The sequence below is a fragment of the Schistocerca cancellata genome, chromosome 3, assembly GCF_023864275.1.
Source record: "Schistocerca cancellata isolate TAMUIC-IGC-003103 chromosome 3, iqSchCanc2.1, whole genome shotgun sequence".
Classification (NCBI taxonomy): domain Eukaryota; kingdom Metazoa; phylum Arthropoda; class Insecta; order Orthoptera; family Acrididae; genus Schistocerca; species Schistocerca cancellata.
The window spans coordinates 749,117,491-749,143,531 of record NC_064628.1 but is presented as its reverse complement, the minus strand read 5'-3'; the positions used below and the strand labels follow the sequence as shown (position 1 = coordinate 749,143,531).

Sequence of the window (26,041 nt, the reverse complement as noted above, 5' to 3'; positions counted from 1 at the left end):
ATGATAAGTGAGTGCACTAGATTCATTTATGTTGCAACATATTGAACGTGTTCTAAGGAGCACATTTTTTAATTTAAATTCCACGTATTTCTGTACTTTGCTTTACTTTTAAAGCATTGTACTTATGTTTTTATTATTATTATTATTATTATTATTATTCTCCAGTCCACCTTCCATGCCATCTACAGTTCCCATTCCTTCCCTGTTTAAGCATTGCATATTTACATGACTTACTAGCTTGTCTATGTATGTCCATGATACTGTGGGATTTCAGTTGGTTTGTAGCCCAAGGAAACACACACATTTCTGTAAGACTCAGTATATTTCATTACAGACATCACGTCACAATAAGTCTTACAAGCAAGATGGCATGGGCCATTAGGTTAACAGAGTCAAAGAACTTGTGATAGCAGAGAGATGTTGTTCGTACTTGTCAACTCCACAATACTGCACTTACAAGCTCATGTTATTAATGTTATTTTCTTAAATTACAGATGATCTGTTGTACAACATTACTCAATTTACTATTGTGTCTTGTTTTGACAATGTTTATAGTTGCTTCATTTTTCTGTAACTTATTCTACTTCTACCTTGTTTTTCAATGTTGTTCAGATAATCACTTGAAAATGGTCTTGATGATTGCAACCAGCCGTGGCATTTGAAAATAAAATCAACTGGTGCTATTATTCATTTCAGTGTAATTACTATGGTCGTGGATGCTGAACCACCATTTTCAACATGCTGGACAAAAAAATGTCTGTATCGAAATGCAGGGTAATTATAAAGTATGTGTAACATTTCAAAAAATCAGTACAGATAAATGGTGAAGAACAATACAACAAATGATGCAATATCTGAAAGGCAAATTAGAATGTTTATAATTGTTCTATATGTCTGTCCTTTGTTATATGGCACAGATGTAACTGATAGTCAATTTCCACTCAAACCTAATCCACAACTTCAGGAGTGATGGTAAGAACAGCTGCTGTGATGTGGTGTTGCAAATCTTCGAAGTTCTGGGGTAGAGGTGGAACATAAACACACTTCTTTATTAACCGTACAAGAAAAAAATCACAAAGCATCAAGTCCAGCGATTGTGGTGGCCACTTTAGTACTGCCAGATCAGTGGCCATAACCACCATCCTCCTCAAATTTCTTGTACAACTTCAATATGCTGTTGTAAACTGCCTGTGTCTTGTGAAATTTGCCATAGAAAGCTCTTTGATCACTCACCATTGATTGACAATGGGCAAATTCTAGCACAAAAAGGGGTTTCCCTGCCTAGTGCACAACCCTTTTTGGCAACTACCGTTGGTGGCATCATGTCTAAAAAAAAAAAAAAATTGGGAGTTTATCTTTCAAGTAATGTATCATCTGTTACATTATGTTTAGCCATTTACCTATACTAATGTTTTATGCATTCTGCAATTACCCTGTACAGTCAGTTTCATTATTAGTTGCATTTTGCACTTTTCAAATTGACTTTTTATTTTTACTCTTTTGGAGTAATGTATTAATGACAAATATATTATTCTTCTCAACAAATTCTACTAATATGTGAACTTCGTTATTTCTGCTATCGCAATGAAAGTATTCCACTGAAAGCCATTCTTCAGTTTTTGTTGTACTAATGCCTCAAAGCCCCTCTTTATTAGTAGAATGGATCAGTTTCTGTAACTCTTTCCAGTGGAAGTCTCCAGCCTTCATTTGAATTTGATGTTTTTGATGTGCAGACTTGAATGTTTTCCTTGGAGTAGGGCCTGTCTTTAACAACAACTTTAAAAAAGACCATGAGCCCTGTAATAAAACCTGCATACTGATTTTATTTTACCTTGTCTTCATTTTTTGCCACACCTATGGTTACTCAGACATATTTTATGATATTTAATTTCTCTCCCAACTCTACTTTTAATGTTTTGTAAGTTATTGTCCCTACATAAAAAGAAGTACAAGTACTTGGAATTCTAAGCTGTATGTTATTATTTAGCCAAACTTTCTGTAGCAAGATGTGTGTGTAGATATGGCCTAAAGCCATTACTCGAGATCCTTCAGTCCACTGCTTCTGATATTCTTTCACCAGGGCTGCAATAGTTACTCATGCTTAACAGTAGGGTCTTCAGTAAGCCTATACATGGAACACTACCCTGCCAGGGTCTGAAGACATTGGAGAGATAAGTGAATAGGGCTAAACCTAAGCAGAACTATTCTCACAGCAGTGTTGGCAGTTGCCTGAGTGCTTTTACATCTCCTGTATATAATTATTTTATCTCAGATTTCTAGTCTTCCTTTAAAATATTCATGATGACATTTATTCTAGGCAAATTCTAATAAAAATAACAAAAAGGTAAGTAAATAGATACGCATAGGGCATTTTAGACCTATGTTCAGATACTTCTTATTGGAAATAGTTTATGATGTATTTAGAGTAAAATGGTTTTACACAATCAAACAACAGAAGCTCCAGTTAGGAATATCAACAATGTAGGGAAACATAGATCGTTTCTTACCATAAAGAAGACACATTAAATTACATACAGGCACAATTAAAAGATGCTTAAGTAAAGCAAAAGAGACACTCACACCATTCATATACACAAGCAAGCACGCTTTATGCACACATAACCACCAACTCCAGCAACTTGGGCCACAATGCAATTGTCATGTGCAATAGAAGCAGCAATCTGGAGAAGGCAGGGAAGGGGAAGGGATAGTAGTCTATGGGTGGGGAGAGAGTGGAACACTGTGTGGCAGAGTGTGCAGGGACTAGAATGCCAACAGGCTTAGTGTCAGGAGGTTGTGGAGCAAGGAGATGGAGAAAAAAGGAACAAAAAAGGAGAGGAGCAGGGGAACATAGGCAGGTGCATTGGCAGGGGGTGACAATCAAAGAGAGTGGGAGACAAGGATAGGGAGGGGATGATAGGGCTGAGGGAGTGTAAATTGTCTGGTAGTTATATGAGGACAGTATTTTACCGTAGGTTGAGGCTAGGATAATTACAGGAGTGGAGAATGTATAACTCCCATCTGAGCAGTTCAGAAAAGCTGGTGGTTGGCAGGAAGATCGAGATGGGTTGGGTAGTGAAGCATCCATTGAAATCAAGTGTGTTATGTTCAGCTGCATGTTGTGACACAGGGTGATGTACTTCACTCTCGGCTACAGTTCGGTGGTGACCGCTCATCCTGGTGGTCATACCAATATAAAAAGCTGTGCAATGATTGCAGCAGAGCTGGTAAATGACGTCAATGCTTTCACAGGTGGCCTGGCCCCTGGTGGGTAGGATAAACCTATGACAGGACTGGAATAGGAAGTGCTGGGTGGGTGGATTGCGCAGGTCTTGCACCTGGGTCTTTCACAGGCATACAATCCTTGTGGCAAGGGGTGGGATTGGGAGTGGCATAGGGTTGGACTAGGATGTTGTGGAAGTTGGGTGGGTGACAGAATACCACTTAAGGGGGATGGGAAGGATCTTGTGCGGGATGTCCCTCATTTCTGTGCATGATGCCAGGTAATCAAAGCCCTGGCGAAGGATGTCGTGCAGTTGTTTCAGTCCACAGTGTGTTGGGTGACGAAGGGGCATGCTTTGTGGCTGGTTCTTGGGGATGGTGGGAGGATTGTGGGTGTGAGGGGAAATGGCAGTAGAGATCTGTTTGCAGACTAGGTCTGAGGGTAGTGCTTGTCTGTGAAGGCTTTTTTTGTTGGTGAGACCCTTAGCATAGTGGGCAAGGGAGTTCTTGTCACAGCAGGTACACTGTCCCCAAGTGGCCAGGTGTATGGGAAATATATTTTGCTGTGAAAAGGATGACAGCTGTTGAAATGCAGGTACTACTGGTAGTTGGTAGGCGTGGATGGAGCCATCAGAGAAGAGGTCAACAACTAGGAAGGTGGCAAAGTGGGTTGAGGAGGACCAGGTGAAGTGAATGGGAGAGAAGGTGTTGAGGTTGTGAAGGAATGAAGATAGGATGTTTTGCCCTTAAGTCCAGATCATGAAGATATTTTCTATGAGCTTGAGTCAGAATAGGGGTTGGCTAGGAAGGCCTCCTCTAGATGGCCCATAAAAGGCTTGCCACAAGAGGGTGCCATGTGTGTGCCAATGGCTGTGCCACAGAATTGTTTGTATATCTTCCCTTCAAAGGAGAAATAGTTGTGGGTTTGGATAAAGTTAGTAAGGTGTATGACATCATACTGCAACCTCGGGGCACCACTATCCAACTCCTATCCTACCCACAGCTTTCCTCCTCATTCACCCCACATAGCACCTAAATGCTGCCTAATTGACCTTTTCAACTTGCTACATTCCCCAAAATTCCCTACCAATGCTCCATCAAATGCAGAGCAGAAACATTCTCATAACACTGTTAACCTTTCCACCAAAACCATCAGCTCTGCAGAAATTTCAGTCCTATCCAAACCGCTCATCTTTAGCCCTACACTCAGATTCAACTGTGCTGGACTTGTCAAAGACCTACTCTCCTTCTCCTGATCCCTGCAATGGAAGCACTTATTTGCTGCCAATACCTCCAACCAAAATCAATCTAATTCCAAAATTGAACTCTATCCTTCCCACTTCATACCACCATCCAACTGTGATCCTTGCCCCTCCCACCTAACCACCCTCTGGTCACCTTCCAGGAGTTCCCCCATCATTCTTCTCCAGGTCCCTCACAACACCCACGTTTCAGCAACCTGATCTAATCATCCAACTTGCACACAAAGGTTCCAACAATGTTGTTATGAACTGCAGTGACTCCCTGGTAGCAGGCCCCCACCAGTTATCTGACTCCTCCATCTATAAACTCTGCCAGAGTGATCCCATCCCAGAAGTGCAACGCAACCTCCAATCCATGCTTAAAACCTTAAGCACTTCCCAGGGCCTCTCATCTTAATCCATTTCCCTCCTCACCCCCATGACACCTCACACACCCACCTTCTACAGGCTCCCCAAGATCCACAAACACAACAGTCTTGGATGCTCCATTGTGGCTGGTTATTGTGCCCCCACTAAAGAATTCTATCCCTCATTGACCAACACCTCCAACCAATTGCTTGTAATCTAGCTTCCTACATCAAATATACCAACCACTTCCTTCACTGACTCTCCTCCATCTACATTGCTTTAGCTCCTGGATGCCTACTCATCACTGTTGATGCCTCCTCCCTGTACACCAACATCCCTCATGTCCATGGTCTTACAATTACTGAACACTACCTGACCCAACATCCTTCAGACTCCAAATCCACTAGGTCATTCCTCATGCACTTTACCCTAACCCACAACTACTTCTCCTTTGAAAGGAAACTATACAAACAAATCTGTGACACAGCCATGGGCGCACCTGTGTGGCACCCTCCTATGCCAGCCTGTTTATAGGCCATCTAGAAGAGACCTTTCTAGCCTCCCAAAATGCCAAACCACTATTCTGGTTCGGGTTTGCTGATGATATCTTTGTAATCTGGACTCAGGGCCAAGACATCCTATCTTCATTTCTTCAAAACCTCAACACCTTCTCTCCCATTCACTTCACCTAGTCCTCCTCAACCCAGCATGCCACCTCCCTAGATGTTGATCTCCTCCTCTCTGATTGATCCATCCACACTTCTGTCCACTTTAAACCCACCAACTACCAACAGTAACTGCATTTCAACAGCTGTCATCCCTTTCACACCAAAACATCCCTCCCTCACAGCCTGGCCACCCTGGGAATGACACACCTGCTGCAACAAGAACTCCCCTCCCCAGTATGCTGAGGGAATCACCAAGGCCTTCACAGACGGGCACTATACCCCAGACCTATTCTGCAAACAAATCTACAATATTGCAGTGCCTGTGGTTGATGACATATGGAAGTTTGGGTACACAGATAGCCAAATGGTAAGGTGACCGCTCACAATGAGTGGGAAATCTGGGTTCGATTCCCAGTCTGGCACAAATTTTCATTGTCATCACTCCATTCTACAGCTGATGATAGTCATTATTCACAACTGTAAATTCATTTGATGTGCAAACAAATCTCTCCTGTCATTTCTTCTCACACCCACAATTCTCCCACCATCCTCAAGAACCAGCTACAAAGGAGTGTCCCCTTTGTTACCCAGCAAACCCCGGACTGAAACAACTGAACCACAGCCTTTGTCAGGGCTTTGATTACCTATCATCTTGCCCTGTAATGAAGGACATCATACCCAAGATCCTTTCCACCCCTCCTAAAGTGGTGTTGTACCGCCCACACAACCTCAAAGACCATCCCTATGCCACTCCTAATCACAGCCCCTTGCCACAAGGATCATATCCCTGTGGAAAACCCAGGTGCAAGACCTACCCAATACACCTATACAGCACTTCCTATTCCAGTCCTGTCACAGGTTTATCTTACTCCACCAGGGGCTGGGCCACCTGTGAAAGCAGCTGTGTCATTTATCAGCTCTGCTGCAATCATTTCACAACTTTTCATATTGTTATGACTACCAACCAGGTGTTCACCAGGATGAACAGCCACCATCAAACTGTGCCCAAGACCATCCTGTGGCACAACATGCAGTTGAACATAGCATGCTTGATTTCAATGGATGCTTCACTGCCTATGTCTTCTGGGTCCTTCCATCCACCACCAGTTTTTCTGAACTGCACAGATGGGAGTTATCCTTACAACATATTCTCCACTCCCGTATTTATCTTGGGCTCAACCTACAGTAACATACCGTCCCCACACCCCCAACCCAACAGTTTCCAGCCCTTCAGTCTATCATCTACCACCAGTTCTCATCTCCCACCCTCTTTGATTGCCACCCACTGCCAATGCACCTGCCCATCTTTCCCCACTTCCCTCCTCTTTCAGTCCTTTTTTTCTCCATCTTCTTACCTCACAATCTCCTGATGTTGAGCCTGTTGGCATTCTAGTCCCTGACACTTGTGCCAGACAGCATTTCACTCTCCCCCACCCACACACTACTATCTCTTACCCTTTTCTACGCCCTCCAGATTGCTGCTTCTATCCTATATGACACTTGCATTGTGCCCCAAAGTGACAGAGTTGACCATTATGTGTGCATAAGATGTGCTTGCTTGTGTGTGTGTGTGTGTGTGTGTGTGTGTGTGTGTGTGTGTGTGTGTGTCCCTTTTGCTGATGGAGGCTGTGGCTGAAAGTTTTATGTAAGTGTCTTTTAATTGTACCTGTATGCAACTTCATGTGTCTTCCTAACAGTATGTAGCAACCTATGTTTCTCCTATACGTGTTTTACACAAACTAATATGAGCGAAGAGAATGGTCTACCTCGTACTGCAAAAATACTGGAAAGTATTGACAGTACATTGTCAAAGGTTTCTATGGTGGTCTTCAATTTTCTTACATTCTTGGTTCAATAATCATACAGGGTGGAGAAAAATTGTGTCACGAAGTTTTAACCCTGGATGGCTGATGCCAGTAGGAACCAAAATCACTAATTTTGTGTGGGTTGACAATACACAATTTTTAAACTACTGAAACTTGGTGCCATGTGCTCCAATTGGCCGCAGGATTGCCATGTTGATGGATGCCCTGGACAACGTATGACTGCAAATACTTTGCCTGTTGGAGATCGCAATGTATCCAAAGCAGCCTGCAGACTTGGTGGCAGTGTGCCAGCCTTCCACACTGGGGGCCTGAGGGCGAATGTGCCGGGGTCCCGGCACACTCATTGTAGTTTCATGATAAGTCGTACCGGGAACAAACCAATTAATAGCTGTTAGTTCACATACAGAAAGTGTTTTACAAATTGTGTCAGCCCTGAAAAGGGCCTCTTTTGTAGCTAGGACATTGTGTACTTAAAGCAGGTGCTCGAACTGGCAACCCTCTGATGCGCCACAAGCTTGATAACATTGAATTATGTTTTGCTGAACTCTTTCAACGATTCCTGGTATTACCCTGATGTGACTGATGGCATGTTAAATGCAATCCATTAATTCCTCTTCATTTCTAAGTGGTTCAAGTCTATGGGTGAACTAGAACCTTGAAGAATCCCCACAGGAAAAAGACCAGTGGTGTGAGGTTCTTGCTGTAATAAATATCAACCCGCCCCTTTTATATGTGAAGAATAGCAAGGGATTCTGAGGTGAGTAGAAATACTGTCTGGAGAATTCTACATGATAACTGTTTACTCTGTATCACAATGTTTATCAGGTATATAGCAAAGTTAATTTCTGGCTAAGAAATGCCTTCTGAACCTATTTCCTAAATCAAAAGCATGGACTTCACAACTGCCCACTGTGGAGTGACAAAACCATTTTCATACCTAAAAGCAAGGTAAATATCCACAGTCTTTGCTATTGGTCAGAAGGGAAGCCTCATTTACACAAGACAACCAGATCATATGGAGCACATATACCTTATGCAGATTCATCCACAACAAGGTTAGCAAACCTTATTTTCTTGAGTAATAATTAAATGATGAACAGTAACCTGAATTTCTCCTAAAAGCACTGGCAGAGTTGCTAGAAAATATTAATGTGGTTGCACCAGGATGGGTTTTCTTAGTGACTAGGTGTACCTTAAATCAATTTTTTCCTGCCCAGTGGATTTGGGCAGGACGGCCAAAGACTTATTAACCATGGTCACTAAATTAAAGTACACTTTATCATTTATATTGTGGATGTATCAAAGCCATTGCATACCAACAGGGCTCTACACCACGAGATTATATGAAAGATATAGTTAGTAAAATACACTGGCCACTACCAGATGTAGAGGTACTACACAAAATGCACAAAGGTGAGCATGACTAGGCTTAGAATAAGGCAAATATTTTTAACAACTATTGCTGTAAACCATAACCAAAAAATCTGATGTTTCCAAATAACTTCTTGCAAATGTAAAAATTACAAAGAAAGTTTATTTAAAATTAAAGGGTAAGACAAAGTTTTTCCCACTTCATAATATTTAAAAAGAACATCCATTATTCTACAGACTTTATTTTTATTTCCTCCAGTAAGTGTTCAAATAATCATCCATGGGAAGAGTTTTTGATGACATTACTAAAATAGCACACACTATACAAAAAACTTTTCAGATGGAAAAATGTTCAGTTTTGAATAACTAACTTTCCTCATGTTCCCACTTGAAATTTGGAAGTTACTTCATTTTATACATTTTATAGCAGCCTCAAGCCAATTTCAGATACATCATTCGATTCATCCTTATCAGTTTGCCTAAAACACATTACACCCAAAAAAGGGCAGAACATTTCTGAAAAAAAGCCACCTATATGTTAGTCTGAAGCACCCAGTATATGAAATACCAAAATAATTCGCTCTGCAATTTCAATCAGTTGTTGAAACATAGCTAATAAACGGCAAAATAAAGGAACATTGGATTTCAATATTCTAGCAGTTATTTTGATTGAGAAGATTATAGTAGTTATTGTTTCATGCATTATTTCTTAATGGCGGAGATCAAAAGATTACCATATTTACATCACTGATTATAGCATGAACTAGCCTATTTTTCCTTTTCATCAAAGCAGTGATGGTTTTCTACAGAATTTGCATCATTAAATTAAGAGTCAGATAAAATGTATAATCTGACCCCTTACCATGTGGATATTTAATTCAGGTACATGAGCTATTCTCAGTGTCATTTTATTGCATTGTTACACTGGAAAGCAAAAACTATAATATCCGTTACATTATGTACACATTATGCTAGTAAAGGAATGACATCATTCAGGTAATGGGAAGTGGTTTGTGGCCACTTTATACAATTTGCTTTTTACCTCATTGGTCATTGCCATGTCTCCTTGAAAAAGTCCTGGTTTCACTTCAGGATCATGGTCTGTCTCTTGCAGGGCATTTAAGCTCTCTATGCTCATGCGACCTGTAAGGAATGATACAGCAGGCTATACTATTACATTATTTGTGTATCCGATTATTGGTAAGGAGATATAGCTAAAAGAGGAGTGAGCTCATCTATTTAGGAGTAAGGAAATAAGGCTGCAATTTTGTCATCTTGTAGGGTTTGAAGAACTGGTAGCTGTAGCATAGGTTGCTACAGCATACATGGCTGTGGAACAGAGATCACTCTGCATTTTAGTCAGTTAAAGGCCTGCTTAAAAGGAAGAACAGTAATATTGTCAAGGATCACTTGAAAGTCTAACCTACCTTCATTAGGAACAGGTGGCATTGTTGAGCTGGGTAAAGGATTCAGAGTCCTTGAAGTTACCATCGATATAAGGTAGGACATAAGCAACAGCTTAATCATTGTATTCCCTGCAAACCGAAAGGTTGTCAGTGAGTAAACACATTGCCATTGATTTTTTGTTAGAGTACTAATAATGACAGCCTCTCAGTGGTTAGGAAAGGCTTTACATGTTTAAGAGGTAGTCATAAAGTTTTAATTATCATCTATAAAAGTAAGTTACATAATTATTTTTTGTTTGTTTTGAGGTACATGTTTGTGGTCCTGGTACACATTGAAATCCTCATGCTACGTACCATGGCACACCACTAGAGGCGTCAAAACAATATGTTGTGACCCTTCTCCACAATTTTGTTTTGGCTTGTCTGGTGGTGTATTACAGTACTGTAGTGTGGCGATTTCAATATGTACCAGGAAAAATTAATACATGATCATTTCTTCCTTAATGGTTCGAGATCACAGCAGCTATTTTCAAAAATATTACTGAAGGAACAAATTAATTACAATATTTACTTTTTCAAGGTGATAACTAAAATGTTATGGCTAACCCTCGCAGAAAACAATAATCTTATACATTTTCTCACTTTTGTAGAATTTAACAATACCAGAGAAGGAAAGTTGCTACTCAGCATATAGCGGAGATGCTGAGTCGCGATAGGCACAACAAAAAGATTCACACAATTACAGCTTTCGGCCAATAAGGCCTTTGTCAGAAGTAGGCACACGTACACACGCGCACACACACACTCATGCAAACGCAACTTGCACACACGTCTGCAGTCTGAGAGAACTGAAACCACACTCTGAAACTGCGAATCTCTTGCCCAGAATTTTTTTATTTTCAGTTTTTACATTACTTACAAGAAATAAATGGCATGAAAAGGAAAGACGAAGGAAAGTTTGGCATTGCAAATAAATTTCCGAAAAAGGATTGTACTTACAGTGTCTACGAGGACTCTCCAAACAACTTTCCTAGAAGGAAGTGCAGTTAATGTGTACAGGACTTTGTAATCCATTAGTTTCATTTTGGCCTTCAAGGAGCCGTCAGCAGCTCCACGCGAACAGCGGGTTCCCGGTGCATGTAAATTCTGCCCATCGGCCATTGGGGTACGGAGCTTGTTCGCTCACTAGCTCTCGACCAAGTAACGTCAATTTTTGCAGAAAATTATGAGAAGGTAGTGAGTATTGTTTTTTCTATAGAGACTTTAAGCAACTATTTAATTGGAAAAATGCTGCAAGATGCTGAGAAAGTTACAGCTTTGGCCGGCCGAAGTGGCCGTGCGGTTAAAGGCGCTGCAGTCTGGAACCGCAAGACCGCTACGGTCGCAGGTTCGAATCCTGCCTCGGGCATGGATGTTTGTGATGTCCTTAGGTTAGTTAGGTTTAACTAGTTCTATGTTCTAGGGGACTAATGACCTCAGCAGTTGAGTCCCATAGTGCTCAGAGCCATTTGAACCAAAGTTACAGCTTTCTCTGTTTTTACAACGAATATCACCCCAGCACATATAAATCATTAACTGGAAAATAATAAAAGGATCTAATATCACATACGAAAGTCTCGTGGATGCAATACGTTCGTATTTTGGAAATTTATTTGCAGTTTCAAATTTTCCTTTGCTTTTTCCTTTTCATGCTTTTTATGAAGATAATAAAAGTGCAATATAATGAGCATTATTTCTGAAAATAAAAAAAAAAATGTTTCCGCCTAGGGACTCGACTTAACGCTCCTCGGATTAGCATTCCCTACCCTTTCCGCTGCGTCAATAGCTGCTAGGAAACTACGTTCACATAAATAAATGACTCGTGCCTCGCCAGAAGTGCAATTTTTTTATACATATTTGGCCATTTGGAGCTACTGCTCCTGTCAATTTCATTTCTGTCCCCACTCTATATCTACAGATTGTTGTTGTGGTCTTCAGTCCAGAGACTGGTTTGATGCAGCTCTCCATGCTACTCTATCCTATGCAAGCTACTTCATCTCCCATTACCTACTGCAACCTACATCCTTCTAAATCAGGTTATTGTATTCATCTCTTGGTTTTCCTCTACGATTTTTACTCTCCACGCTGCTCTCCAATACAAAATTGGTGATCCCTTGATGCCTCAGAACGTGTCCTACCAACAGATCCCTTCTTCTAGTCAAGTTGTGCCTCAAATTTCTTTTGTCTCCAATTCTATCCAGTACCTCCTCGTTATCAATTATTCAAAATGACAGTCATCATCATCATCATTTAAGACTGATTATGCCTTTCAGCGTTCAGTCTGGATAATAGTCCCCCTTATAAAATTCCTCCATGATCCCCTATTCAGTGCTAACATTGGTGCCTCTTCTGATGTTGAGTCTATTACTTCAAAATCATTCTTAACTGAATCCAAGTACCTTCTCCTTGGTCTACCCCGACTCCTCCTACACTCTACTGCTGAACCCATGACAGTCACAATCGCATTATTTATTTTGCCGCCAACCGGTTTCAACCCGCGATGGGGTCATCTCCAGGGCAATTTACACTGTAAAGTTATAATATTAGTAGGTAATCATGTATGTAATCTACAAGCAATTAGTCAAAGTTACATAAATAAACAGATTTTTATACCCATTTGGTCGCTCACTGGAGTCGACACCCTGCCTGTGCACGGTTGGTAACTATGCATGGTTGGCTCTCTGCATGAGCTTAAATAACGGCCAACAATACGTGGGCAGACGGTAACGCCCTCCACGGTGACCAACGGTAGTTACATGCTTAAGCAAGAAATCGTAAATTTTAAAGTTTGTTCCAGTTGTAATATAAAACATAATAAGTAATATATATAACTAAAAAAACCTCCCCATTAGTTATGTGATCTACCCATCTAATCTTCAGCATTCTTCTGTAGCAACACATTTCGAAAGCTTCTATTCTCTTCTTGTCTAAACTATTTATCGTCCATGTTTCACTTCCATACATGGCTACACTCCATACAAATACTTTCAGAAACGACTTCCTGACACTTAAATCTATACTCGATGTTAACAAATTTCTCTTCTTCAGAAACGCTTTCCTTGCCATTGCCAGTCTACATTTTATATCCTCTCTACTTCGACCATCATCAGTTATTTTGCTCGCCAAGTAGCACAACTCGTCTACTACTGTAAGCGTCTCATTTCCTAATCAAATTCCCTCAGCATCACCCGATTTAATTCGACTACATTCCATTATCCTCGTTTTGCTTTTGTTGACGTTCATCTTATATCCTCCTTTCAAGACACTGCCCATTCCGTTCAACTGCTCTTCCAGGTCCTTTGCTGTCTCTTACAGAATTACAATGTCATTGGCAAACCTCAAAGTTTTTCTAGAATGAGATTTTCACTCTGCAGCGGAGTGTGCGCTGATATGAAACTTCCTGGTAGATTAAAACTGTGTGCCCGACCGAGACTCGAACTCGGGAACTTTGCCTGCAAGTTTCGCAGGAGAGCTTCTGTAAAGTTTGGAAGGTAGGAGACGAGATACTGGCAGAAGTAAAGCTGTGAGGACCGGGCGTGAGTCGTGCTTCGGTAGCTCAGATGGTAGAGCACTTGCCCGCGAAAGGCAAAGGTCCCGGGTGTTCGAGTCTCGGTCGGGCACACAGTTTTAATCTGCCAGGAAGTTTCATATCAGCGCACACTCCGCTGCAGAGTGAAAATCTCATTCTGGAAACATCCCCCAGGCTGTGGCTAAGCCATGTCTCCGCAGTATCCTTTCTTTCAGGAGTGCTAGTTTTGCAAGTTTCGCAGGAGAGCTTCTGTAAAGTTTGGAAGGTAGGAGACGAGATACTAGCAGAAGTAAAGCTTTGAGGACCGGGCATGAGTTGTGCTTCGGTAGCTCAGCTGGTAGAACACTTGCCCGCGAAAGGCAAAGGTCCCGAGTTCGAGTCTCGGTCGGGCACACAGTTTTAATCTGCCAGGAAGTCTCAAAGTTTTTATTTCTTCTCCATGGATTTTAGTTCCTACTCCGAATTTTTCTTTGTTTCCTTTACTGCTTGCTCAATATACAGATTGAATAACATCGGGGATAGGCTACAACCCATTCTCACTCTCTTCCCAACCATTGCTTCCCTTTTTTGCACCTCGACTCTTATAAGTTCCATCTGATGTCTGTACAAATTGTAAATAGCGTTGCGCTCCCTGTATTTGACCCCTGCCACTTTCAGAATTTGGAAGAGAGTATTCTAGTCAACATTGTCAAAAGCTTTCTCTAAGTGTTCAGTCGGTCGGAGTGTCCGAGCGGTTCTAGGCGTTACAGTCTGGAACCGCGCAAGCGCTACGGTCGCAGGTTAGAATCCTGCCTCGGGCATGGATGTGTGGGATGTCCTTAGGTTAGTTACGTTTAAGTAGTTCTAAGTTCTAGGCGACTGATGACCACAACAGTTAAGTCCCATAGTGCTCAGAGCCATTTGAACCATTCTAAGCCTACAAATGCTAGAAACTTAGGTTTACCTTTCCTTAATCTATCTTCTAAGATAAGTCGTAGGGTCAGTATTGCCTCACGTGTTCCAACATTTCTACGAAATCCAAACTGATCATCCCCGAGGTCGGGTTCTACCAGTTTTTCCATTTGTCTGTAAAGAATTCGTGTTAGTATTTTGCAGCCGTGATTTATTAAACTCATAGTTCGGTAATTTTCACATCTGTCAACACCTACGTTCTTGGGGAATGGAATTATTATATTCTTCTTGAAGTCTGGGGGTATTTCGCCTGTCTTGTTCACCAGATGGTAGAGTTTTGTCAAGGTTGGCTCTTCCAAGGCTATCAGTAGTTCTAATGGAGTTTTGTCTACTCTCGGGGTCTTGTTTCGACTTAGGTCGATACAGTAAAGCTGCACGCCCTCGGGAAAAATTACAGCTTTAGTTTCCCCTTGCTGTCAGCCGTTCACAGTACCAGCACAACAAGGCCGTTTTGGTTAATGTTATAAGGCCAGATCAGTCAATCATCCAGACTGTTGCCCCTGCAACTACTGAAAAGGCTGCTGCCCCTCTTCAGGAACCTTACTTTTGTCTGGCCTCTCAACAGATATCCCTCCGTTGTGGTTGCACCTGCGGCGTGTATCTCCGAAAGTTCCTGACCGACTGCTTTGAAATTTTGACACAACGTTGCATTCGAATACTCAAGTGTTTCGTATAGTTACTGGAAGTCTATCTGGTATATATGTAATACATATGTAATAAAAGGAAAACATTATAAAAATGTAAATGTTGGACCGTTCAAAATCGTTAATCTCCGTAAGTTTTTGGCCGATTGCTTTGAAATTTTGACACAACTTTGAATTCTAATGCGGGCGTGCTTTAGGTACATAATTATTTAATATATGATGTATAATATATGTATATGTAACTTTTTGAAATTTTTTTGTAACAACGTTTCTCTGTTATTAAATTTATGTAAAGTTGTGTATTACATTTATTTCAAAATAGGAAATAAAAACACGCTTGTATATCGACAGTCGTATCAAAATTTCAAAACAATCGGTCAAAAAATTTCGGTGTTTTCCGATTAGGAACATCTACATTTTCCATATAAGTACGAACGTAGATGTTTGTTTCTTCAAAATCTCAAATCTCCGAAAGTTCTTCATGGATTGCTTTGAAATTTTGAAACAACGGTACATTTGAGTACTCAAGTGCTTTTATATACTTACTGGAGCTCCATCTGGTTTATATGTAATGTATATGTAATAAAAGGGGCAACGTTATAAAAATGTCAAAGTTAGTTTGTTCAGAACAGTTTATCTCCGAACATTCTTGACCGATTGCTTTGAAATTTGTTCGCAACGTTGAATTCTAATGTAGGTACCTTATTTACCAAAAATCTTAAAATGTGTGAGGCCTATTCGGAAAGTAAGGTCTATCGTTCGCAAAATGGATTGTAGCCTATCGCGATTGCGGTTTACCGTATCGCGACATTGCTGCTCGCGTTGGTCGAGATCCAATTACTGTTAGTAGAATATGGAATCGGTGGGTTCAGGAGGGTAATACGGAACGCCGTGCTGGATCCCAACGGCCTCGTATCACTAATAGCCGAGATGACAGGCATCTTATCCGCATGGCTGTAACGGATCGTGCAGCCACGTCTCGATCCCTGAGTCAACAGCTGGGGACGTTTGCAAGACAACAACCATATGCGCGAACAGTTCGACGACATTAGCAGCAGCATGGACTATCAGCTCGGAGACCGTGGCTGCGGTTACCCTTGACGCTGCATCAAAGGAGCGTCTGCGATGGTGTACTCAACGACGAACCTGGGTGCACGAATAGCAAAACGTCATTTTTTCGGATGAATACAGGTTCTGTTTACAGCATCACGATGGTCGCATCCGTGTTTGCCGACATCGCGGTGAACGCACACTGGAAGCGTGTATTCCTCATCGCCATACTGGCGTATCAGCCGGCGTGATGGTATGGGATGCCATTGGTTACACGTCTCGGTCACCTCATGTTCGCATTGACGGCACTTTGAACAGTGGACGGTACATTTCAGATGTATTACGACCCGTGGCTCTACCCTTCATTCGATCCCTGCGATACCCTACATTTCTGCAGGATAATGCACGACCGCATGTTGCAGGTCCTGTACGGGCCTTTCTGAATACAGAAAATGTTCGACTGCTGCCCTGGCCAACACATTGTCCAGATCTCTCACCAATTGAAAACGTCTGGTCAATGGTGGTCGAACAACTGGCTCGTCACAATACGCCAGTCACTACTCTTGATGAACTGTGGCATCGTGTTGAAGCTACATGGGAAGCTGTACCTGTACACGCCATCCAAGCTCTGTTTGACTCAATGCCCAGGCGTATCAAGGCTGTTATTACGGCCAGAGGTGGTTGTTCTGGGTACTGATTTCTCAGGATCTATGCACCCAAATTGCGTCAAAATGTAATCACATGTCAGTTGTAGTATAATATATTTGTCCAATGAATACCCGTTTATCATCTGCATTTCTTCTTGGTGTAGCAATTTTAATGGCCAGTAGCGTACCTTGTAAGTGATTTCCTTTACAATTGCGTTGAATCGTCTCAGAAACCCTCCAACCAAACTAAGTCTTTCATTTGACTCCCCTAAAACTACACTGTCTGACAGAAGAAAATGAAACATAGAGAAGAGGAGATGAAAACGAAATGAAGCTTCACGTGATGGGAGAGTATTACTTCAGTGATCACAGACTAGAGTCAAATTTACAAAGAACTTGGCATTACGAGCCCACTTATCAGTATGATGTTGCACCCTCTCTGGCCTGGATGCATGCACTGACTCGTTGCATACTCTCCTAAGGCAGGTTTGGCCGCAAGTATTGTAAATGGCGCTTGATATTCTGGCAACTGGCTCTGGGACAGAGTTGACATCTCACCTGATCCCACACGTTCTGTCGGGGACAGGTTTTGGGATCTTCCTGCTCTCGTGGGTCCCTCATCATCACACAACATTTCGTAAACACGTGCCGTGTATGGATAAGCATTGTCCTGTTGAAAAATGGCACCAGGATACTGTCGCTTGAGAGATACCATTGTGTCGTCAGAGTTTCCTCAATCACTACCAGCAATGGTTCACAGAGTAAGAAATGAGCCTGAGTTCGATATTCATTCCGTTGGTCTTGTGGAGTATGCATTTATGACAGTAGTGCTAAAGACAATAATAGGAGAGCAGAACATAATGAGCGAGAAGTGAGTGCAAGTGAAATGTCATGGACAGGTGCAATAATCGAAATTAATTTATGGGATTTGTGAAAGAAGATACAGAACCAAACAGAAATATGAAATGTGGTGCCCTATGAGCTAATACCTCGAACATACCGAAAGAACATTCTACATACCTCCATCCCCTAGCTAATCTACAGGGTGGTCCATTGATCGTTACTGGCCCAAATATCTCACGAAATAAGTATCAAACGAAAAAAACTACAAAGAACGAAACTTGTCCAGCTTGAAGGGGGAAACCAGATGGCGCTATGGGTGGCGCCCTAGATGGCGCTGCCATAGGTTAAACGGAAATCAACTGCGTTTTATAAAATAGGAACCCCCATTTTTTATTACATATTCGTGTAGTACGTAAAGAAATATGAATGTTTTAGTTGGACCACTGTTTTCGTTTTGTGATAGATGGCGCTGTAATAGTCACAAACGTATAAGTACGTGGCATCACGTAACACTCCGCCAATGCGAACGGTATTTGCTTCGTGATACATTACCCGTGTTAAATTGGACCGTTTACCAATTGCGGAAAAGGTCGATATCGTGTTGATGTATGGCTATTGTGATCAAAATGCCCAACGGGCGTATGCTATGTATGCTGCTCGGTATCCTGGACGACATCATCCAAGTGTCCGGACCGTTCGCCGGATAATTACGTTATTTAAGGAAACAGGAAGTGTTCCGCCACATGTGAAACGTCAACCACGACCTGCAACAAATGATGATGCCCGAGTAGGTGTTTTAGCTGCTGTCGCGGCTAATCCGCACATCAGTAGCAGACAAATTGCGCAAGAATCGGGAATGTCAAAAACACCGGTGTTGACAATTTTTGAAAAAACGCAGTTGATAGCCGTTTGACCTATGGCAGCGCCATCTAGCGGGCCAACCATAGCGTCATCTGGTTTGCCCCTTCAAGCTAGACGAGTTCCGTTCTTTGTAGTTTTTTCGTTTGATGTTTATTTCGTGAGATATTTGGCCCGGTCACTATCAATGGACCACCCTGTATAATTAAATATGCACCTTCCATCAGTTAATTGTCAATGAGAATATGACTTTATTATGTATTTTGCGAGAGCAAAAGCTTTTCATGCAGCAAAATAACAGAAATTTTAAAGTCTTCTGGCAGCAGAGGCGTAGGTTCCGGAAGTGGGAGCTCGTCTCTAAACAACGCCTTACTGAAACAATTTTATCATTAAGGAGAATATGACACGTATGCCTATTTAACATAAAAATATAACATGTTTCGGAAAGACATGATTTAATTATGTTTACAGCATGGCATAATATTTTTAATAACTTGATAATAGGTTTATATCTTTCCAAAACGCGTTGTGTTTTTAAATTAAATATAGCACTTATCTGGAAAACTGGTGTGTCGTATTTTCCATACGTGGTTTCACAACAGATTTCTTAAAAATTTCTCCATCACTGTCACAGTTGTAGCCATACACCCCAACGTCAATAAAAAGATTATTTTAGACACCTGTTAATTAATGTTAATAAAGTTGACTAAAGCCAAAAATGTTTCAGAAGAGATGGTGCCACGTTGTTAATTATTCTCACTTCTATCAGTGTAGAGAGACACACGTGACACATGAGTGTCACGTATCTGACACAGTATGACACACACAGCTTGCTTGTCACATGTGTTAGCCTCGTGGCAGTGCCACGCGCCGCTTGTTCCGCACTTGTTGAATGAGCACCGCGTGCTGGCGCGTGAGGCGACTGCACATGCTTCCACATCTGCGTGCTTAATGAGCAATCGGCACCGAGTGATATCCACGCGGTTTTTCACGCGGATGCAGGGCTCTCTTCCTTCACGTTCCTTTGCAGTCCAAGATTAGGCCACTGTCATATCCAAACACCCCATGAATGCAGATGCTGCAAGTTTCGACCAGCTGGCCAAGTAGATATCCACTATGAGGACCCTTTCTCACTTAGTCAGGTCCTGATAACGCTGTCCTACATGACTACGTGACATCTCCTCGTCCTTCACAGTGGTCACTCAGCATCTGACGTTATTCATGCCCTTATACTCTTACATGACAAAAATCATGGATACCTCCTAATATTGTGTCGCATCCCCTTTTATGTGGCGTGCTGCAGCAACTCGAGATGGCATGAACTCAACAAGTCTTTGGAAGCCCCCTGTGGAAATAAGGAGCAATGCTGCCTCTATAGCTGTCCGTTATCGCAAAAACTTTGCCAGTGCAGGATTTATTGCACGAACTGATCTCTCGATTACGTGCCATAAATGTTCAATGGGATTCATGTCGGATGCTCTGGGTCGCCATATCATTCACACCAATTGTCCAGAATGTTCTTCAAACCAATTGCGACATGGCCCAGTGACACGGCTCATTCATAAAAATTCCACGTTGTTTGGGAACATGAAGTCCATGAACGACTCCAAATGATCTCCAGGTAGCCGAACATAATCATTCCACGTCAATGATCGGTTCATTTGGTGCAAAGGACCCAGTCTATGCCTTGTAAACACAACCCACACCATTATGAAGTCACTTCCAGGTTGCACGGTGCCTTGTTGATGACTTGGGTTCGTGGCTTCATAGGGTCTGCTCCACACTCGAACCCCACCATCAGCTCTTCCCAACTGAAATGGGGACTCATCTGACCAGGCCACGTTTTCCTGTTGCCTGTGGTCCAACATATACAATTATGAGCCCAGGAGAGGTACTGCAACTGATGTACTTTTAGCAAAGACAATCGCGTGGGTCGTCTGTTGCCATTGCCCATTAACGCTAAATTTCGCCATACTGTCCTAACGGATACGTTAGTCACACGTCCTACATTGATTTCTGCGGTTATTTCGTGCAGTGTTGCTTGTCTGTTAGCACTGACAAGTCCATGAAACGCGGTTGCCCTCGGTCATTAAGTGAAGGCCGTCGGACACTGCGTTGTCCTTGATGAAAGGTAATGCCTGAAATGTGGTATACTCAGCAGTCACTGTGGATCGCGGAATACTGAATTCCTTAACGATTTCCGAAATGGTATGTCTCATGTGTCTAACTCAAACTACCAATCCGCGTTCAGAGACAGTAAATTCCCATCGTGCGGCCATAATCACGTGGGAAACCTTTTCACATGAATCACCTGAATACAAATGACGACTCCGCCAATGCACTGCCGTTTTATACGATGTGTACGCGGTACTACCGCCATCTTTATATGTGCATATCGTTTTCCCATGACATTTGTCACCTCAGTGTGTACCCTATAAGGCCTAGTAACAACACTAATCACGAGCAACACTAATATATTTTGATGGCCGTTCTACACGTCACAGAGAATTTCAACTCTTATTATTCACATATCCACCGTACATGCACCAAGCTAAATTGGCATCCTACGATTTATTATTGGTGCCTTACTTTTATCGTCTGGCAGCGTAATTTTTGCGAGCGTCCTAACGGAATTACTCGTAAATACTTATATAGCGTGATATATGTGAAATGCTCACCACTAGTCTTGTAGTCAGATACTATATGGTTCTTTCTCTTTGTTATAGATATTAGCTTATATTTAGCGACATTTAAAGAGAGGTGCCATTCGTTACACAAAGTGGACATTTTGGACAAGTGTTCCTGCAGTTTCTTACGATAGTCCAACGACGATACTTTCCTGTCTAATTAACGCGATCAGGTTACTGCGGAAATACTGTGGTGTTCGGATCCCGATTAGCATATTCAGCAAGCTGAAGCTGTGAAACGAAACCGGACGAGGCAAACAGATTAACGTCTGTGTCATTCTTAAGGATGTAATTGCGGATCACAAAACCGGCTATAAGGGTGAACACCGCGAAAACGAGTCCTCTTAAAACAGACGAGGTGCAGCGCCGCAGCCGGTTTCTGCGATGACCTTGAGACGCAGGTGAACGCCCGGAACATATTACTATGCAGGCGTGCTAACGTAAATTGAGCCGTGTTTACGGTGTCGGGTGAGGCAACCCAGGTCGCGTCCCGTAGCGGCCCTGCCTAACTTACATTGCGTGTGCGTGTGTGTGTGTGTGTGTGTGTGTGTGTTTCCTAGCCCCCGTTACACCGAAGCGTACACAAGCGAATGCGCATTCGCAACCAATGCGCAGAGAATTCTCTGGGGCAGTGGTCGTGAAACTTTTTTGCTCAAGAGCCAATATTGACATTGTAGGGCAACAGCTCGGGCCGCATGACCATGACGACGACGAGGAGGTGTAGTGGCCAGTCGAAGGAAAAATTTACACCAAACCATGATTACTGAAAGACGCTTATCACTTACACATTTTGAATCTACATGTTATAAGTCTCACCAAACATATTTAAGTGAAAAAGAAAATTATTTACAGGAAATACATGTATATTTGAAGTCCAATACAGCGACCGTTATGTGGCCAGAGCCATCGCAACAAGATCGCATGTTTGTTTTTCCAGACTGAAGCGCCTAGGACCGCTCGGTCACAACGGCCGGCTAAAAAAATAAAATAAAATAAAAAATAAAAACACGCATATAATACACGAATCTGACTTGTATACCCTTTGCTATACAAAGCTGTCATCCAGCATTATAGCCCATATGACAATTTTGCATTAATTATCTTACATTATTTAAAACCGTCTCTGTTTTGTTATATGTGGGCTAATACAAAAGTCCGACTGAAAACGGTCTGGTGCAACTGATTTTGGGGCACATTTTGTAGGCATCTTCGCGCCCCAGTAACTGCAGTTGCACCAGACCGCCGGCCGGAATGGCCGAGCGGTTTTAGGCGCTACAGTCCGGAACCGTGCGACCGCTACGGTCGCAGGTTCGCATCCTGCCTCGGGCATGGGTGTGTGTGATGTCCTTAGGTTAGTTAGGTTTGAGTAGTTCTAAGTTCTAGGGGACCATAGTGCTCCCCACTTTTCAGTGCTTCAGGTGTTCAAAGTGCCTCGTTCCAAAAATTTATGTTTGTCCTTCAAACGAACGCTGAATGACAGTCATTGAAGGTTAATTAATTACGCCTGTTTTGCAAAATTTATTTGAAGCTGTGCAGAGTGCTCGTAATCTTCCTTTTCAATGTCATCACGGATCATCTCGAGAATATATGTATAACAGAACGTTTCTCTCTTCATCTCATATGTTACAAAGCATGTCTGGTTATTCCAGTAACTGAGAAAGCAGTGTAAGTACTCGCCATGTTCGTTTCGGGACAGATATAGCACATTCACAAGCATTTGGTGTCTTTATAATAGCAAAAGTTGCAACTTAACACTCTCCGTCAAGCTTGGAGGCGTCATGGTATCCATCCCATCGTAGGAGATTAAAATCTATCGCACTTCATACATAGAATAACGTTGGGATTTGCTTTAGCACGGACCAGCGGTCTTTTGTGTAGCCATTCGAACACTTGCTTTCTTTAGCTATGTTGCAGTATATTCAGCAAGGTATGAACAACGAACGGGAGCTGGCGCCCAGGCAAATTGTGCGAATCGATTAATTCCTTTTGCAAACATTTTTAATCGGGCTGAAATTAATGCTCAGCTGATGGTACTATTTGTATTTGCACAGTTCGAATTTCACTTGCAAAAACAGTCACCCTTAAATAATTACGGATTGGAGCGAGCTTGGTGGTTCAGATTTGGTCGACCAGTGTATCGAATCTTGGTCTAAGATACGTTTTAACAGTTCTAAAAAAATCTTGCTTAGTTTGGGTTTTACTTGCAAAAGACACGTTTTTATGGGAGGTTTTTGAAGCGCGCCACTTCTATGTTTCAAACTTGTGCGAATCGGTACAAATTTTGTAAGTAGGTACGCAAATACACGTAAATAATGGTCGTTCTGATGCTTTGTGAAAGCTTCATCAGATGCCACGATACAGCGTTCTAAATTTAGACAGAAAATACGATTTTACGCGAATCGCGAGAGCTGAGACGTTTTAAAGTGATACAGATTATAATAATACAGGTATTACAACAAGCGTTTGCAAAAATCTTTCATCGCTCGTGTTTTACGTGCGGAAAACCACGCGTTTGCACATGAAACTGTGTCATAGGAAAACGCTGCATTTTAAGCACTGCATTTGGATGTAATTAAAAATTGGTTATTACAGTTTACTATCGTTTCGTTGTTTATACGTTAAATATTTTATTCACCAGTGCCTTAAAATCATCGACAAATCTTTGGACGCGCAAAACAATGCACGTTGTAAACCAGAATCGTGGTCAGTCCTGTACAACGTAATATACTGGTGGTCGAGCATTTAAAGCTTTAGCGATGAACACGCAGAAAATTAGACTAACCCGAAAATCGCTAAAAAAATAATAGTCAAAAAACAGGTCACCTTATTTCTAACAAACAGAAAATGTTTTACTGCGTTTTTTTTCAAAAACTACTACGCTATCCTGTGAAAAAATTAATTTTCGGACAAAACAACCGTAAGTTTATTAATTTTCAGACAGGATTGAAAAATTGATAGTACTTTATTGTGCATATATTGTTTCGCGGTTCTTCCGCTTATTTCAACCAATCACAATTCGGATTGGTTGTCACAGCATTTCGTGCCATAATTATTCACTGGAGCTTATCTAGCGGCTATTTCTTAAATTTCAATTTTTAGTATTGCAGACTTTAAATAAACAGTGACAAGAATTTTATGTTAAGAGATGATAACAAAGTAAGATACTACAGTGCCTGTGTTGTTAAGAAGCACGATGTAATATTTCTTCATCTATGCATTCATGTCCGAAGGTACATTGTATCTTAACAACACAGGCGCTGCAATATGCTATTTATTTGCCGACATCAGGCAGCGGCTTTCAACCAAACTGTCTCTGTCACCCAACCCTCCCCCCATGTACAGGAATTACATAGTATGTATGGGTGCAGACTGTGACGCATGATCGATGACAAGTGGAAGTCCGTGACTGGCCGTGAGTCGTGAGTGGATAGCCAAAGCGGTTACAGTCAAACGAGGTAACTTTTTACCAGTCGGGGTATCTTCGTACACGTACCTACTTTTGTTTCAAATGGCTGCTGCTCCAGTGCTTGTATTATTTTGTACTAAAAGTAAGAGTTTTATACCTCTGTGATATCTGGTTAGTTCAAAAAATGACTCCAAGCACTGTGGGACTTAGGCTAACATCTGAGGTCATCAGGACCCTAGATTTAGAACTACTTAAACCTAACTAACCTAAGGACAGCACACACATCCATGCCCGAGGCAGGATTCGATCCTGCGACCGTAGCAGCAGTGCGGTTCCGGACTGAAGCGCCTAGAACCTCTCGGCCACAGCGGCCGGCTTTCTAGTTAGTATTTCAGTTGTCTTTCCACCTTCCTACGAGCTCTTAGGCTTGTGAGTATCCGTTAATTGCATTGGCTGTGAAAAAAGCTTCTGGTGACAGTGGTTTCAGTTGAACAATGCCAGGTTGATACAAATATCCTGATATTTCAAAATAAAGCTGCAATACTGAATTAATACTGTTTATTTCTACTTCTTATTAATATATGATTTCCTTCTGGCATTATCTAAACCTACCAGAGCATTAGATATAGGAAACATACCGTGCTCTTCAAGATTGGTCTAAAGTTACCCTAAATGACAGTGTAACTTTGTAACAGTATTAAATTTGAAATTTTGCTCTAATAGGACATAGTTATTATACAGTTTTCACTTCGCAAGCACTCAGTAACGATAAGATATTGCAATGTCTGTTGTGATGTTCGATTTATTTTGTGTCGTGTATTTTCACAAAATGGAAAAAAAGTGTTACAAAGTGACTCAGATTGGCTGTAAGGCGACCACTCGTGTAAAGTGGGAAATCCGCTTTCAAGTCCTAAGTTTCATTGTCGTAATTCCGTTATTCCTTTGAGGCCCATGAATAAACATAAGAACAAAATTATAACAATTTCTTTCAAAATCTACTTTTACTGTCTCAAAAAGCAATAATATAGTGTAATAACAATAAAATCTATATTCCATAATAAAATATTCTAGATGGTTTCATAGTGAAAGCACTGGGCTGTTACGACAATTTTCATGGCTACATTTACTTATGAAATTCAGTGAAACTTTTTTGTTTTTGTTAAGCACAAACCCACATTACACGTTTTGCAGAATGATCTTGTACGATGTGGCTCTTTAGCAGTACTACAGTGTGCACATCTTCGAGACGTTCCTTTTTCTCGAGTATGGGATGCACTGTCAAAT

General features: G+C 41.7%; 1 protein-coding gene across 3 annotated transcripts in view; it reads right to left on the bottom strand.

Moving 5' to 3' along the window:
• LOC126175773 (hatching enzyme 1.2-like) overlaps positions 1–26,041 on the bottom strand; it is an 80,298-nt gene that overhangs the window by 28,193 nt on the left and 26,064 nt on the right. For 2 of the 3 annotated variants that reach the window (XM_049922743.1, XM_049922745.1), the window contains exons 2-3: positions 10,125–10,232; positions 9,740–9,840 (exon numbers count right to left, since the gene is read on the bottom strand). In XM_049922743.1, the coding sequence (XP_049778700.1) occupies positions 9,740–9,840; positions 10,125–10,224 (201 nt within the window). In that variant the 5' untranslated portion in view covers positions 10,225–10,232. Of the gene's footprint in view, positions 1–9,739; positions 9,841–10,124; positions 10,233–11,102; positions 11,177–26,041 lie in introns of those variants that run through there. The other variant, XM_049922744.1, reaches the window with a different exon arrangement.